The sequence below is a fragment of the Pezoporus occidentalis genome, unplaced genomic scaffold (assembly GCF_034315485.1).
Source record: "Pezoporus occidentalis ecotype Australia unplaced genomic scaffold, CSIRO_AGI_Poc_V1 ctg194, whole genome shotgun sequence".
In the NCBI taxonomy this organism is placed as follows: Eukaryota; Metazoa; Chordata; class Aves; order Psittaciformes; family Psittacidae; genus Pezoporus; species Pezoporus occidentalis.
The window spans coordinates 1,585,890-1,601,883 of NW_026913791.1; the positions used below are offsets into that span (position 1 = coordinate 1,585,890).

A 15,994-nucleotide genomic window follows, 5' to 3' on the forward strand; every position below is an offset into this window, starting at 1 on the left:
GCGCCTCACGGCATGGCGGAGGAGGAGAAGAGCAGCCAATTGGAAGTGGTCTTTTTTTCGCGGTGTGTTATGGTCTATGTAGTTCCCTTGCAGCTGTCAGGCCCGGCAACCAATAAGCGTGCGCTATGGAGGCGGTAACGTCACGCTACTCCCGCCCGGGCGCTGCGGTTCCGTTCACGTGTGCGCCCGGGTCAGGTGACGCGCGCGCTGCGGCCCGCTCGGCTCCCGGTCGGTCCCGTCCCGTCCCGCACCGCCGCCGCCATGACGGGGCTCGCGTTGCTGTACTCGGGGCTCGGCCTCGCCTTCTGGACCACGATGTTGGGCGTCGGTCAGCGCCGGGGCTGGGGTCACCGACAGCGGGGGGTCGCGGGGACGGTCTGTGGGGCGGGGGTTGTGGGGCAAGAGGGGGTCTGGGCACTGCGGTTTGGGCTCGGAGAGGGGCTGTGGTGTGGAAAAGGAAGGGGGAAGGGGGGGGGGCGCAGCGCTGACACGTCCCCGGTGGTTGAGCTGCTCACGGGAGGAGGTGGGAGGGCTGGCCTGTGGCACCGGAGCGCTGCTGTGGGGCTCCTCAGGCTGCATGTCACCCCATGGTGCTCTCGGCTGCTTCCTCGGGGGGTTTGGACCCCCAGCAGTGTCGTGTAAATGTCACATACCCTTGGACACGCGGCTTTTGGTGCTCTGAGCCTGTCCGGCTTGAGCAGCCCATCTGCTTCTCTGTGTGTGAGAGAGGAGGACGGTGCTGGTGCCAGTCAAGCGTTTGGTTTGGGTTTGGCAGACCAGGGGAGGTAAAGGCAGGTGCTTGTTTCTCTAGGCTGTGACAGTGGACGTTTGCCTCCTGCTTTGCCACAGCATAAGTAAAGGTGCAGTTTTGTCCAGATGATTGCAGAGCTGGTGTGTGGCTGTGCTGCAGCTTGTGGCAGCCCAGGCTTTGCTGCTGATCCCATCAGGCACGGGGGCACTGAGGACTGCCTGTGGAGTAGTGGATAGATTCTGTGCTGCAGCTGCTGGTTATTTCCTCTTTCAGTGCAGGGTGAAGCGGCCACAACCCAGGCAGAGGCTGAGAAGACCTTGGCTCCTGCCTCAGTGTTTGGGTGAGGGAAGAGACCAAGTCAAAAGCGGAGTGTGTCTCACTCCCTCATGTTTCTCAGGCCTGGTGAACCCAGTGCCGGGGTCAGGGCTGCCTTACTGGGTGCTCTGAATCATGGGCTCACACCAGTGCAAACTTGGCTGTTGGAAAATCTCAACGAGCTGAACCCAGATATTCTTAACTTCCCCTTCCCTGCTCTAATCCCTTTGTAGAGAAGGCATGAGCAGGAAGTGGTCTTGCTCGATGCACTGTTGCAGTGGCGTTTCTTTAGTGCTTTCTCTCCTTGTCCTGAGCCCTACTTTGGTGCTCTGATCCTGTTGCCCTGACTCTTTTCTGTCCTTATGGCTACAGGGCTGGGAGCCAGAACTCACAGGAAAGTGTCTTTCACCCTCTTCCTCTTGTATATTAATCCAAGGCTACACCTGCTCTTGAAGAGGTATAAGATGCCCTCAGGATCTGCCCTGAGCTGGTTGTAGCTCTTCTTTGCTACTCCTGGGGAGTGAGGGCAGGTGGGGCTGGTTGGGTTCAGTTCCTGCTCCACCAGCCAAGCAGCAAAGCCAAAACACAAGTCACAGACTGGCCGGGCCCAGCACAGTGGAGATCACCCCTGAAGGTCGCCAGGCATGCAGGCTGGGATGTGGCTTCCCTCAACGCTCCCTGACCATCCCTCACTGTTCTTCCTTTGTGTGCGTCGCTGCAAGGGAGAGGGCACCCTGATTCTGCTCCGGGAGGAGTGACGAGCATCACCACTTCCCATTTCTGGGCCAGCTCACCCAGCAGCGCTTGTATATTGTGAGGGGGGTGCTGAGCCCCTAGTGTGAGGTGTAACACACAGGGATGATGGCGACATCCCTGCTGTAAGGGCAGGTCTCCTTATGCTGCACTGCCAAGGCCCTCACATGGGATGAGTTGTCCTGCAGGACATGTTTTGTGGCCTCTTTGCTGCTTTTAAGCACATCAGAAGTCTCCCATTTTATCTTTTCTTGGCTTTTCACAGGGCTGGCATCACACAGCCACTGGCTCTGGTCAGCGATGGTAAAGGCATCTCTTTGCCCTCCTTATCTGGTGTGGAGCAGACAGTGCCAATGCTGCCTGTGCTTATCTGTCCCTTAGGGCTGGGTCACCCTCTCTTTTCCAGATGTGCACAGTGAGCAGTGTGAAGAGCAAGTGTCTCTTCTGGTCTATAGCTGGTTTTCCTGCTCAAGAGCTCAGACCAAGGCAGGGTTTTGGTGCACTTTGTGCTTAGGCTGGGCAGCGATGCTGGGTGTGACTCCCAGCTGCTGTTCAGCATGGGAGAGGAGCACTCAGGGTACAGCAGGGCAAGCTGTCCTTGTATCCCTTCCTGGAAAGGAAGAGCTTGTCTGGGTTTCTCAGGGCTGTGCTTTGGTGTCTTCCTGCCTGTGTTGGAATATGATTTATCTGGAAATGACTAACCCTGGGGGGGAATGCTGAGGACAACAGGCATGTCTTGAATGTCCACAGCCTTGGAAATGTGGGTGCTGAGGGGCAGCTGCAGCTTCTGGTGTTGATGGGATCCTGGATGAACAGCACAGACCATGGTGTGATGGTGACGGAGCAGCATGTGATGGTCAGTCAGGGCACAGCCTTGCTCCTCTGTGAGAGAAGAGCTCACAGCTGATCACTATGTGCCATGGCTCTCCATCAGAGTTCAGCTGTTGGGAGATGTGGATGGAGGCCATGTTGGGGCTCAGGGCTGTGGATTTGTCATCGCCAACACCAGGACAGGGTTGCCCTTGAACCCCTGTAGCCTAGCACAGCCTCTGGGTGTTCTGCAGGGTCAGGGAACAATGGGTGCAACAACCACTGTGATCCTCTGCTGGGTGAGGACTGGAGTATCACAGTCTGGGCTGTAATATCACATGTCTGGGCTGTCTCTGTCCTGAGCTCATGTGGGAGTGCTAGGATCAATGGGTTTGGATTTGGGGGGGGGGGGAACGACACAGACACCCTTCCTCACAGCTCTGCATGCCTGAGCCAGTCTTTTCAGTAGCCCACCTGTATGCTGTGCTGTGCTCCTGGGCCTCTGCTGTGGCAGTTCAGAGGTGTGGGAGGAAACAGCAGTGCCAGGAGGTCGCAGGTGCTTGTCTGAAGGTTTCTGTGTCACTCTTGCTTTCCAGGGATCTGCTACACAATATTTGACCTGGGCTTCCGCTTCGATGTGGCCTGGTGAGTTCCCTGTGAATACTGTTATCCTCAGGGCTGTGTGAGGAGATGGGCAGTGTTAGCAGTGCCTGCAGGGAACAGCACTTGCTTTTGAGCAACAGGCAGTGATTGTGCCTCACAAGGCAATAAGAGCTATAGTGAGCGGTGCCTCTGCTCTGTGTGAGGCAAGATAGATGCAGCACGTCACATGTATGTGTGGCTGGCTCCATACAGGGTCCTGGTGCAGCCATTACTGCCTTTCCCAGCCCAGGCTTCCCCTTCACAGTAAAATTCTGGGAGGAAGATCTGTCTATGCAGACAGTCTGCTGGTTGGCAGAGAGAGGCTCTTGTGTCCACTGTCTGGCAATACCCAACCCATTGTGGGCTGCATGACTGAGTGGGGGGCACCTGTTTTGGGGCTGTGCACCATGACTAAGGGGCTCATCCTGTGTGCTAACTCGGGGCACTTCTTCCTTTCCAGGTTCCTGACTGAGACCTCACCCTTCATGTGGTCCAACCTGGGCATTGGCCTGGCCATCTCCCTATCAGTGGTGGGAGCTGCCTGGTGAGTGGGGCTGGCTCTTCAGCAGGCTCCTGCTGTCCCACCTCAGTAGGTGTGCATACACTGTGGTTTTCCCACAGCAGAGCAGGGGCAGAACAGCATGTGCATGCAGGGGTGTGGAGCTGTGTGGGTCATCACAGCAGTGGGGCCAGGTTGCTGTGCTCCTGGGATGTCTCAGCAGATCACCTTACAGATGGCGGCACGGAGGCAGGGACAACCTTGGCTCTCTGGAAGCCGTACGCCTGAGCCCAGGCTATGCAGTGGTGGCTCTTGTGCCCCAGCAGTTCTGCTGGTGTAGATGGTGGAGCCTGGGACCACTTGTACCCTGGGGTTGGACAGGTCAAGTCTGCAGTGTCCTGCAGCTGCATGCCCCGTTCTTTGCTCAGCTGGAAGATCCTGGTTTCCCTATTGAATCTTTCTGTGAGTGCCAGATCCTCCACCAACCACCCTTCTCTGCCACAGGGGGATTTACATCACTGGTTCCAGTATCATTGGTGGTGGAGTCAAAGCCCCTCGGATCAAAACCAAGAACCTGGTGAGGTAAGCACAGACCTGGAGTTCATGCTCATGCTGTGCCTGAGTAGGGCAGGTCCCAGCCTGGTGTGGAGGCTCCTGTCCTATCTCTAGCTGGGTGCTGCTGGCAGACTGTTCCTTGCTGAGCTGCTGATGCTGTTTGCTCTCAAAACAAAGAGCTCTAAAGGAGCCAGAGCGCTGCCTTGAAGAGTCACTGTGTGATATCATGCAGTGAATAAGCCCAGTGTGTTCAAAACAAACACCCCGAGATCACACTTCCTGCCCCAGGAGAGGGTTCCCCTGGCCAGACCTTGCACAGCCTTTCCCCTAAGGAGCAGAAAGGGGCTGGTGGAGGGCAAGGCTCCCCAGGCCTGGTTCCCACAGGGCTGTTGCTGCTTATTCAGGTGGCACAGTGCGACCAGCACCCAGCCTTTCTGTTTGGCAGTTCCCCCTTGTTTCAGTGGAAAGCAGGGGGTAGGCTGCCTTGCCTTTCTGCCCTTGGTAGCAGTGGGGCAGGCTTAGATATGGCTCTGGGGGGGTCTGGCTGCTGGCTGGCTGGGCATGAAGTGGTGGAGGCTGCTCTGGGACATTGTGCTTAGACTTTGCCTTTCTCCCACAGCATCATTTTCTGTGAGGCCGTGGCCATCTATGGGATCATCATGGCAATTGTCATCAGTAACATGGCTGAGGTATGGGCTGCCCCTGTGGGCCACAGTGGAAATGGGCAACTGGGCGCAGGCCAGTGTTGTAAGCACTGGTCTTGTGGGAGCTTTGGGCACTGTTGTGGCGCTGCAGGCCCTTGGGTTGGTGGTCTGTGCAGTGGTTCTTGTGTACGCTGAAGAGCGGGTTGGGGAGTACACACAAGGCAGGTGTCATGAAGCCACTCAGGGACATGGATGCAGGGACCAGCTCTGGCCAAAATGCAGTGGCCTCGTGCTGTACAGGGAGCAGGGACCTCTCCCAGACACCATGAACTTGCCATTAACCCAGCCCCTTCGCTTTCTCTCAGCCTTTCACTGCAGTCATCCCAGAGGAGATTGGAGCCAGGAACTACCACGCAGGTAAGGACTGCTTGGTCACTGTGAACTTTACGACACCTTGACTGTCACTTTCTGACCCACCTACTGTATGTGTCTGAAGGACAAGTGACTCCTCTGCCAAAAAGTGGCTTTTTAATTACCTTCTCAAGGCAATCCTGCACCTTGCTGGGTGCTGTCACTTGCTGTTCTGGAGCTGCGGGAGCCAGGATGCAGCCAGGAGGACACTGCTGGGGCTTGGCAGTTCTGGCTCTCCCATCACCTGGAGGCAGAGCTGGTGCAGCATGCCCCAGGTGCAGGTAGAAGGGGGTTACCCCCTGCTCTCACAGTGTTTCTCTCTCACAGGTTTCTCCATGTTTGGGGCTGGCCTGACCGTGGGGTTGTGCAATCTCTTCTGTGGAGTCTGTGTGGGCATCGTGGGCAGCGGGGCTGCCCTGGCTGATGCCCAGAACGCCAGCCTCTTCGTCAAGATCCTGATTGTGGAGATCTTTGGCAGTGCCATAGGACTGTTTGGGGTCATCGTTGCTATCCTGCAGGTACCCGCCTCCTGGGGCCACCAGGCTTATATGAGCACAAGGTGCCTGTCACCCTGAGTGCTCTTCAGCTCCAGGGAGACATCCTAGGCTCCAGCATCATGCTCTGCACTGGGACAGGGAGGCCGCTGTCAGGGTTGGGGGTGGCACAGCTCTCTCCACAGTGTGCTGTGCCTGTGTGCAGTAGTGTGAACTCATGATGGTCCCTCTGAGCAACTGTCACCGAGTGTGTCACCTTGGGTGTACCCTGTGTGATATGTGTCTTATCAGTGAGGTGATAAGCTGTCTGCAGCTTCTGGATGGTTCTGATGCTTGGGTGGAACTGGGGTGCTAGGCTAGGGCGTGTGGGGCGCAGCCTAACCTCTTTTCCGTTTTTTTTTTTCTTCCTAGACATCTAAAGTAAAAATGGGCAACTGAGCCCTGTTGCACCCAGCCTGTTCCAGCCCACCCCAAGAGGTGCTGTATATACTTATTTAATGTTTCTATCCTTGACTGGGGTGGGAGCTGCCCAGCAGCGGGAGCAGGAGCCTGGCTGTGTCGAGCCCCTTCCCGCCAACCCATCGGCCGTTCGGAAGAAACAAACTTCTCTGTGTGACAAATCCTGCCCCAGCAGCCTGGGCCCTGCTGCTGCGTGTCCCCGGTGTGTGTAGAACCTACCACCAGTGCAGTTCTGTGTCCGTGAAATAAATAATGGTTCTCGTCCAAGGATGTAGCTCCTCCTCTGCCCTGTGCACACCTGGGAGGCTTACAAGGAGCAAGTGCTGATTCAGGCTGTCCTGCTGAAGGTTCCCCTCTGGCAGAGTCCCTGCTCTGCTCCAGGAGCCTGGTGGTGCCCTCCCTGTATGGGGTTAACCCTGCTGCCTCTCTGGGCTGTGGGAACTCTGGTATGTGGGAAAGCTCTGCTTTGCTGCCCAGAGCAGGTAGGAGGCTGCTGGAGCAGGCATCGGGCAGCTCCATGCTGCTTCTGCCAGGCTCCTACCAGCACTGGCACTGCCCCACACAAGGCATACTGGAGCCACAGGCACAAACTGGTTTGGGCTTTCGGCTCCCATCCAGGTAATTTAGCACACAGTGTCCATAGCCCCATTGTGTAGCTTGGGAGCACCAGAAGGACACAGGAGCAAAGATCTTGCCCCTTCCAAGGCTGTCCTCCAGCCAGCAACTCCCTCATGTGACTGCTGGCTGGGTGCTGCTGGGTGTCCAGGCTCCCCATTCTGCTGTGTCTCTTGGTCCTGGGGATCCCTTGGCACCAAGGTCCTGGGGTGGGGATGCTTTGTGCTCCTCTGCTTCCCTCTCCCTGGCTGCGGTGAGTACAGCATGGGGAAGCGGCTGTGGAGAGCTGGGCCTGCAGCTCATCTGCTGCTTGGGGGAAGGGAAGAACAAGGTCCTCCTGCCTCCGCTCTGCAGAGCTTGGAGCCGATGCTTCTGCAGTCTGCTGTATCCAGCACAAGCCCTCATCCTGCTGTGCTGCCAGAACACTTTTACAGGGGAGGCATTGATCCTCAGTGCTGTGAGTGCTGCTGCAGAATGGATATGCACCTGGAGCTGCCCATCTCTTTTCCCACCTGGATGTGACAGGCTGGGGCAGCGGTGGGGCTGCTGGAGCCATGGAGGGGTTTGCTCACAGCTGCTGATTTTTGCCCTTGGGTTAGGACAGCATGACCTCTCTGAAGTCTGCTGGCTCTGCTCCACATTGTCCTGCGTGTTTCGGGATAGCAGGGTGTTTCAGCCCTGGCTGTGGGGAAGACTGCTGGGGCAAACCAGAGCACTGCTCTTGCTGGCTGTCCTCTAGGGCTGGAAGCTGTGAGAGCAGCTCCATGTGCCCCACATAATGGCAGGGACATAAGCTGGGCCCTGCCTGCTCAGAAGAAAGGGTGTTGGGTGTTTTGCTCATCCCGTGCGAGGCCTGTACCCTCATCCTCTGGAATTGCTGCTGCTGGAGGCCAGGAACACCTGAAGGCCCTGGGAGCTGCAATCTCATCAGACCCACACCAGGCTCATGGTGCTGTATTCAGGAAGGAGGTACCTGTGCTGGTGGTATAAAGCTGCTCTATGGGTTACGAGCTGCCTTGAAAGGCTTACCTACTTCTCTTGGGGATGGGTCTTGCCTTGTCCTGCTTTGGCTTGATAGAAATCCACCCACTGTCAGAAATCTCCCTCTCTGAGGTGCTTTTGAGCCCTGCAAATCTCACCTGTGTGTATCACAGCCAGAACAGGCTCCAGACTTGCCCACAGACCTCTTATGAGGGCATGAGACCCACCAGGGCAGGGCTCATGGCATCTGGGGTAGCCCACAGCCTGCCTCCCATGGCGAGGTGAGCATCCCCTGTGCTCCCTTGTTCTAGGTCCATGCCTTTGAGTTCTAGGACCTGGGTGTGCTAAATGCGTGCTGCCCAAGCATGGAGAAGAAGCTTAAGCAGGGCTTCAGCATCTTGTATGTCTCATTTAAGGAGAAGCAGCAGGGGGAGTTGAAAGATGATTCGGTGAGTACATGTAAGTACTGGTGGGGAAATGCCACCTGCTGAAGAACTGAACCAAGAGGTGGAGGCAGAAGCTGGACAAGTGCCAGCTGGGCTGGGTGAGTGCTGCTCCAATCTCTGCTGTCAGGTTGTCTTCTTAAGGGAGCAGCTGCGGGGCAAGGGGCAAGCCCTTGCTGCGGTGAGTGTCCTGACACAGGCGCTAGCAAAGGGGGCTGGGGCTGACCAATACATACCATACCATCGCATTGCTGGTAAGAAGGGGCAGGCTGCGAGTGGCACAGAAGTTAACTCCTGTTGGGCCGAACTCGCGGTGGGACCAGCCCAAGATCTTTTGTTGATGTTGTTACAGAGTGGAATTCGCAGCGTTTCCTAGCAGTGGAACAGGGCGGGGAGAGGGGGAAGGCACAAATAGGTCATGGCGGGCGCTGAACCCGACACTCGGGACGGGCCCGGGTGTCTCCAGGCAGCGGGAGGGAGGGGAGACGGGAACACCGAGACACCGCGTCCGGGGTGCCCAGGGGCGCTCGGGGGGTGCCGGTGCCGCGCTTGGGCCCAAGGCCTGTGGGCATCGAGCATCCCGCGGAGGGGGATGAGGGGTCTGTGTCCGTGGGGTCCCGGTCCCCGAGGGGCTGCCCCGGCCCGGCGGAAGCGCGGCCCCTGAGTGAAGGGCGGGCGGCGGCGGCGGCCCCGCCCGGTGCGGCGGCGGCGGCGGGCGGAGCCGGCGTGCGGGCGCGGCCCCGTCTCCCTGCGGCTCTCGGTGGTGCGGCGGCCCGGCCGGCAAGGCCCCCCCGCAGCCCCGGGCATGGGAGCCCGCGGGCCGGCGGCCGGGGCTGGAGGAGGAAGAGGAGAAAGAGGAAGAGAAGGAGGCGGCGGCGGGGGCCGCTGACCGGCGCCGGGGCGGCGCGGCAGCCCCGAGGCCGCGGTGAGTGCAGCGGCGCGGGCAGGCCTGGCCGGGTGGGGGAGGCCCGGGATGCGACCCGCGGGATGCGATCGCGGTCACTTATGGGTGGCACAGCCCCGGCTCCGGGAAAAGCCCCGTTTCTGTGGTTGTTTCTCGTTTTTTAGTAAGTTTGTGTGTGTGTGTTGGGGACTGGGAGAACTGGGGAGGGGTTGGCTGTACTGAATGTGCCCCCTTACCCCGCTTGTGGCCACCGGGGCCGTCGGCTCCCCCAGTGCCTCCCTTCTCCCAGCCTAGGGATGTCCTGTGGGAAAAGGGAGCCCGTAGGGACAAGCATCCCCTCCAAAACGAGCATCCCAGCCCCATGGCACACACCACAGCGGGGTGAACCCCTGGGGACCAGCGCCCCAGCCCCACGTTGCTTTTAGCCTCTCGCACCCTGTGGAGATGCTGTGTGTGGGAGATGACATCATGTTTCACAGCCCCTTGCCTAGCGGGTGGTTTTGAGCCCACTCATGTTGGTGGCATCCTGTGGCCGATGGAGCTCTTCGCTTTTGTTCCCGTTGAGCACCACTCCCTGCTCGCCTCGTGGACCGCCCTGCTAAAGGGTCCCTAAAACCTGCTCTTGTTTTTCCCTCCCTGCCTGGCTGTTGAGATGCCACTACTCCATGTGCTGCCTGCTGCCAGGGGTTTTGGGGAGGGTTTCTGGCAGGCACTGGTGGCACACAGGTCTCTGTGTTGAGGGCTGTGCTGGGTAGATAGGGCACTGTGACCATGGAAAGGTTTAGGAGATAACAGCAAAATCAGCTTTTCTCCAGAGGGCAACTTTCTAGAACAAACCTGGATGAGGAGTTGGGGTGCTGGCATGTGCATGGATGTGCCCGTGGGGACCCTCACTCTGCATCCTGCGGAAACAGAGGATGGACACAGTTGGAACATCAGTCTCTGAGCCTTTTCCAGCACTTCTCTGCCTGCCATGGGGTCCTGCCAGCACCCCATTGCCTGCTGGGTCAGCCCTGTGGCTGGGAGTGCAGCCAGAGCAGGGCTGGGTGGGAGATCCCACTTCACACCTCAGCTCCTATCCCCATTCCCAGCCAGTCGATGCTGGCCGGGTGCCCTGCAGCTCCCTGGGGAGGCCCCACTGGCCAGGGCTGGCAGCTGCCGGGGGGCTGGCCCCAGACCCCGGCTGGTTGCCAGCACCCTCAGGTCCTAGCTGCACTCCTAATGGGGGTCCTGCTACAGATCCTTGTCTGTTGGGATCCCACCGGCATCCCTGCAGCAGCACTGGCCTGTCCCAGGACCCCCATGGCCTTGTGAACCCCTGTGCCTGTCCCTTGCGGGGTCGCCTTGCCCTGTTCTAGCGGTTCTGAGAGCAGAGACTGGGACAGGAGCCAGGGCAGGAGCTGGGGTGCATGGCCATGCTGCGCTCCCAGCAGTGGCAGGGCTGGGAAGGGACGGGCGATTTGGCTCGGCCAGGGCTCTCCGGTGACTCTCTGGGCTGCCTTCCCAGCAGGGCTCTGGCACAGCTCCAGTTGTCATGTGGGAGATAAGGACCCTGGCTCCCATCGGCTCCCAGCAGCCCAGGGGTATTCCCACCAGCACCAGGAGGAGAGAGGACCTGCACTGCTGGCTGTAAGCTGGACCCCCCTGGACATAAGCTGGGACATCCCCCTGGCTCAGCTCAGTGTCTGCCCCACAGCTGCTTATCCCACTGGGTACCCTTCAGGCATGGCGCTCATTGCCAGGCTCACTTTGGTGCTTTTGCTGGGGCGCAGGATGGCAGGGTAGGGACAGAATGGAGAGCAGGGAAATGGAGTGCCTTGGAAAGGGGTGGCCGGTGGGAGTGCCCTTGGGACATCCCAGCTGGCTGCATTTTTGGAGAGCATGGGGTCTCCATGGAGGCTCTTTATGGTGCTTGTGGGAATGTCCCTGAACCCTGCTGGCGGTTGATGGGAATGGGGAGTGGGTCTGGCTTGGACTTAGCCTTGGAAAGCAGAAAGGGGACTTGCTGTGTAGGGCTGGGGGCCTCTTGTGTCTTCATGGCTGAGCCTTTAAAGCAGAGGTCCAAGCAGAGTACTAAGCCAGGTTTTTTTCTGGCATACTGACTTGCCCATCACCTCTGCATCAGGTGCTGACGCAGGTCAGGTCCTGCACTGCTCCTGCTGCCTCAGTGCTGCTCAGGTTGGCAGTGTCCTGAGCATGGGGTGTCTCAGCAGGATCGAGACCGTGGCTGGAGCCGCCCCCCTGCCCCGCTAAGCGCACATGTCCGCCTGCCCGTGCCCAGAAGATGACCAGGCTGCTCTTGGGGGTGACCCTGGAAAGGATTTGCAAGGCCGTGCTGCTGCTCTGCCTGCTCCACTTCGTTATCATCATGATCCTCTACTTCGACGTCTACGCGCAGCACCTGGACTTCTTCAGCCGCTTCAATGCCAGGAATGCCTCGCGCGCACACCCCTTCTCCAACTCCTCCCGCCCCAACGGCACCGTCCCCAGCTACGGGCCGGCAGGGGCTGAGGCCCCGTCCCCCAGCGCTAAGCCCAGCACCAACCACTCCGCCACTGAGAAACCCTTGCAGCCCTGCCAGGAGACACCTCCCGGCTTAGGTGAGACGTGGGGTGAGCGTCGTCAGAGAGTTAGACTTTTTCTTCAAGCATATTAAAGGCCAGGTTGACAGAGCCTTGGGTGACATGGTTTAGTGTGAGGTGTCCCTGCCCATGGCAGGGGGGTTGGAACTGGATGATCTTAAGGTCCTTTCCAACCCTAACTATTCTGTGATTCTATGGGGCTGGGGTGGGTGCCCATGGATGGCATCCTTGTCCCATGGGCCCTGGACATGGCTTCTGCCTGGTCTCAAGGGTGGAGTAGTAGAGAAACCCTGGAACTGGTACCAGGTGTCAGGTTTTCTTGGTGGTGTCTCCAGTCTCTCTGTCCCTATTTGGGAAGAGTTTTGGGCATCATCTGCCCTTGGCAGTGCCAATCCCCCTTGCAGGTCCCCCTCGCTGCTTGCTCTGCCAGCCTGGCTGGGAGCGGTGGGTGACCATGACCCTGACCAAATCCTGTCCCGTGGGCATCACCCTGCCCTCCCTCTTGCAGTTGGGCGCCTGCTCATTGAGTTCAGCTCTCCCATGAGCATGGAGCGGGTGCAGCGGGAGAACCCCGATGTGCGCCTGGGTGGCAAGTACACCCCCCCGGACTGCCTGCCCCGGCAGAAGGTGGCCATCCTCATCCCATTCCGGCACCGCGAGCACCACCTCAAGTACTGGCTGCACTACCTGCACCCCATCCTGCGCCGGCAGAAGGTGGCTTATGGCATCTACATCATCAACCAGGTGAGATGGGCAGGGGTGAGGAGGTGCTGGGGATGGGGTGGGCAGGCGGGCATTGCTGATCTCTGCCCTGCAGTTCGGCGAGGACACCTTCAACCGGGCCAAGCTGCTGAACGTGGGCTTCCTGGAGGCACTCAAGGATGACGAGGAGTACGATTGCTTCATTTTCAGCGACGTGGACCTCATCCCCATGGATGACCGTAACCTCTATCGCTGCTACGAGCAGCCGCGGCACTTTGCTGTTGGCATGGACAAGTTTGGGTTCAGGTGGGTGAACTGAAGCCTGGGGTGTTTCCACACAGCCAGGGCTGGTGTGGCTTCACTGGGATGGCACTGGGGCCACCAACCTCGGTTTTTCACCTGGGCCTGCATGGGGTTGCTGGCTTGAATTGTGGATATGGGATGGGAGGGAGCACAGGGCCCTGGATGGGAGGGTGACACAGAAGAGGGCTGTTGCTTGTACCTGCAGGTCCCTGTGGGGCTGACTCCCTCCCATCCTTACCTGTCCCTGGGGCTGACCTGTTTGCTCTCAACCTGCAGGCTGCCCTACGCTGGCTACTTTGGTGGCGTCTCTGGCCTGAGCAAGTCCCAGTTCCTGAAGATCAATGGCTTTCCCAATGAGTATTGGGGCTGGGGAGGAGAAGATGATGACATCTTTAACCGGTAGGTGCCAAACCATCGCCAGCAGCAGCTGGTTGGGGTGTGCTGGGGTCTTCCTGCGAGCACTGACCTGGTACCTTTACCAGTGCTGGGGCTCCTGGTTTTGTGTGGCACGTGCACAGGGTATGCCACATAGAATAATAGAGTCAACTGGGTTAGAAGAGACCTTTAAGATCAAGTCCAATGATTATCCCAGCACTGCCAAGTCCATCACTAAACCGTGTTACTGAGGGCTCATCTACATGTTTTTTTGAACACTTCCAGGGACGGTGATTCCACCACTGCCCTTGGCAGCCTGTTCCAATGCCTTTTGGTGACAGATTTTTTCCTAATATCCAGTCTAACCTCCCTGGTGCAGCTTGAGGCCGTTACTTCTTGTCCTGTCACTTGTTACTTGAAGAGACCGACCCCCACCTCACTACAATCTCCTTTCAGGTAGTTGTAGAGAGCAATAAGATTCCCTCTTGAGCCTTCTCTTCTCCCAGGGGGAGGAGGCAGGAAGGAATTTAATTACCGTCCAACTTGAGGCTTGGTGATCCCCAGGGATTGAGCTGTCTCTTTCCAGGATGTTGGTATGCGCCTTCCTTGCGGCTGAATCTCGCGGCGTGCTGGGGCTGTCGTGTTATGAGCTGTGCTAGTGTGGCAGTGTACCTGCGGGCTCTGCTCCAGGCCACGGCCGGAACACTAAACTTGGAAGCATCCAGGGCTGGGAAGCAAAACTTGGAAGTGTCTCAGTGGTGGCTGTGCAGCAGCCAAACAGGCATTTCTGCCAGCAGCCGGCAGGCTGCAGCACAGCTGCATGATGAGCCAGAGCTGAACCATCATCCACACAGCTGCTGCCTCTTCTAGCGTTCTGTGGCACTGCCCAGGGTAGCAGTGTGTGGCTGGTGGTGCACAGCCACCCTATAATGGCTGGTCAAGCAATCCACCCCTTTTAGGTGCTATGTACAGGCTGGCACAGTTGCAGTTGCTGTGGGCAGGCTGGCATGGTTGCAGTTTCCATCCATGGTGGGCTTGGGGTGGTGAACAGGCAGCGTGTGGAGCTCTGGGAGAGCTTCAGGCTGCCCTTAACATGTAGAGAGGGCCCCAAGGGAAGGGCTGGGCACCGGCATTTGGAGAATGCAAAGAGCAGGGGCTGCAGAAGGGGGGATGGATGGTGATGTGTGCTTGGTGCTGGCTGACCGCAGCTGCCGGCCAGTGGAGATGGAGGTCGCCGGGCAGGAGCGGTGCTTTGGGCACACTCAGCCGTGGGGCACATGGCACCCTCCGTCATGGCACTGGCTCATGAGGGGTAACAGGTTTAAACTTAAATAGGGGAAGTTCAGGTTAGATATAAGGAAGAAGTTCTTTACTGTGAGGGTGGTGAGGCACTGGAATGGGTTGCCCAAAGAAGTGATAAATGCTCCATCTCTAGCATTGTTCAAGGCCAGGTTGGACAGAGCCTTGGGTGACACAGTCTAGTGTGAGGTGTCCGGGCCCATGGCAGGTGGTTAGAACTAGATGGTCTTAAGGTCCTTTCCAACTCAAACCATTCTATGATTCTATGATCTTGCCTTGGCACAGTGCTTTTTAAACAGGCATAAGTTTATTTGGTCTGGGGGCTAATCCCCAAAGGCCTCTGGGCTTTGGAATGTCACACCCTGGTGCTCACACTCTGATCCCTTCCTGCTTCCACCTCCCAGCATCTCCCTGAATGGCATGAAGGTGTCAAGGCCCGACATCCGCATTGGGAGGTACCGCATGATCAAGCATGAACGGGACAAACACAACGAGCCCAACCCGCAGAGGTGAGTGAGCCGCAGGGGCCGGGGCAGCCAAGGTGCCAAGTGATCATTGGGCTGCCTCCAGACACCAGCTTTCCTGCTGTGATCACTCCCATGGATGCCCAGCACCACTGGCACTATATAAGCTATGTCCTCTCCCTCATCCTGCTCCCCTTTCCACCAGATTCACCAAGATCCAGAACACCAAAATGACGATGAAGCGGGATGGGATCAGCTCACTGCAGTACCGGCTGGTGGAGGTCTCACGCCAGCCCATGTACACCAATATCACAGTGGAGATCGGCAGGCCACCGCCCCGCCTGGCCCGGGGCTAGTGCTTGTGCCACCGGCAGAGTCACAGGGACCCGGCTCTGTGTCCGGGCTGGCTGGGCAAGGTGGGTTTTGCCCCGGCTTGAGAGCCAGGACTGGACAGGGATGTTTTCTCCCTACTCTGCTGCCTTCTGGAGACGGCTGCCTCCCAGCTGGCCCCTCGCTCCCCAGGATTTCTCTGTCCCCCCTGTCCCCACGAGTGTGTTTGCAGGACCCCCACCCCATACTCACTGTGTTGGTGGACGAGATTGGTCACCCCTGGCACAGGGGGAGGGGGCAGCCCCAGCACTGGTGAGGAGCCCCCTGCCTATGCCAGCTCCTGCCTGCACACTGGGCTAGAGGGCGAGATCCCGCTGCTCTGGGAATGCAGGAGGGGTCCCCACCAGCACTGCGAGAAGTGGGGTGCAGGCTTCCCCCTTCGGCAGCGCTGGAGCCGCTGCTGCCCCAGCCAGGGGTGGGAGCAGCCCAGGCCCCCCTGAGCAGGCAGGATCAGGGTGAGGTTGCTGCCCTGTTGGGCACGCAGACATGGCTCGCTGTCTTCCTCTGCTTTAGTCTGGTGCTTAGAGCTGGGCCCTGTCTCCGCTCTGCCAAACAGAGACCTCTGGTTAGCGAATACCCCTCGCTGTGCCTCAGTTTACCCAG

The 15,994-nt window shown here is 58.6% G+C and overlaps 2 protein-coding genes across 3 annotated transcripts; both read left to right on the forward strand.

Moving 5' to 3' along the window:
- The first annotated feature begins 222 nt into the window (after positions 1–222).
- ATP6V0B (ATPase H+ transporting V0 subunit b) lies at positions 223–6,600 on the forward strand. 2 transcript variants are annotated; one of them, XM_062617315.1, is made up of 8 exons: positions 223–328; positions 3,226–3,274; positions 3,732–3,815; positions 4,275–4,352; positions 4,945–5,014; positions 5,335–5,386; positions 5,708–5,898; positions 6,286–6,600. In XM_062617315.1, exons 1-8 carry the CDS (start codon positions 262–264, stop codon positions 6,310–6,312), a joined length of 618 nt encoding a protein of 205 aa, XP_062473299.1. In that variant the 5' UTR covers positions 223–261; the 3' UTR covers positions 6,313–6,600. The 2 variants fall into 2 exon arrangements, with proteins under 2 accessions (XP_062473299.1, XP_062473300.1); XM_062617316.1 differs by lacking the exon at positions 3,226–3,274 and having other exon boundaries at positions 232–328.
- A 2,478-nt stretch (positions 6,601–9,078) lies between these two features.
- B4GALT2 (beta-1,4-galactosyltransferase 2) lies at positions 9,079–15,965 on the forward strand. Its single transcript, XM_062617314.1, has 7 exons — positions 9,079–9,297; positions 11,490–11,876; positions 12,367–12,602; positions 12,676–12,866; positions 13,140–13,262; positions 14,942–15,046; positions 15,207–15,965. Exons 2-7 carry the CDS (start codon positions 11,561–11,563, stop codon positions 15,355–15,357), a joined length of 1,122 nt encoding a protein of 373 aa, XP_062473298.1. The 5' UTR covers positions 9,079–9,297; positions 11,490–11,560; the 3' UTR covers positions 15,358–15,965.
- The last annotated feature ends 29 nt before the right edge of the window (positions 15,966–15,994 follow it).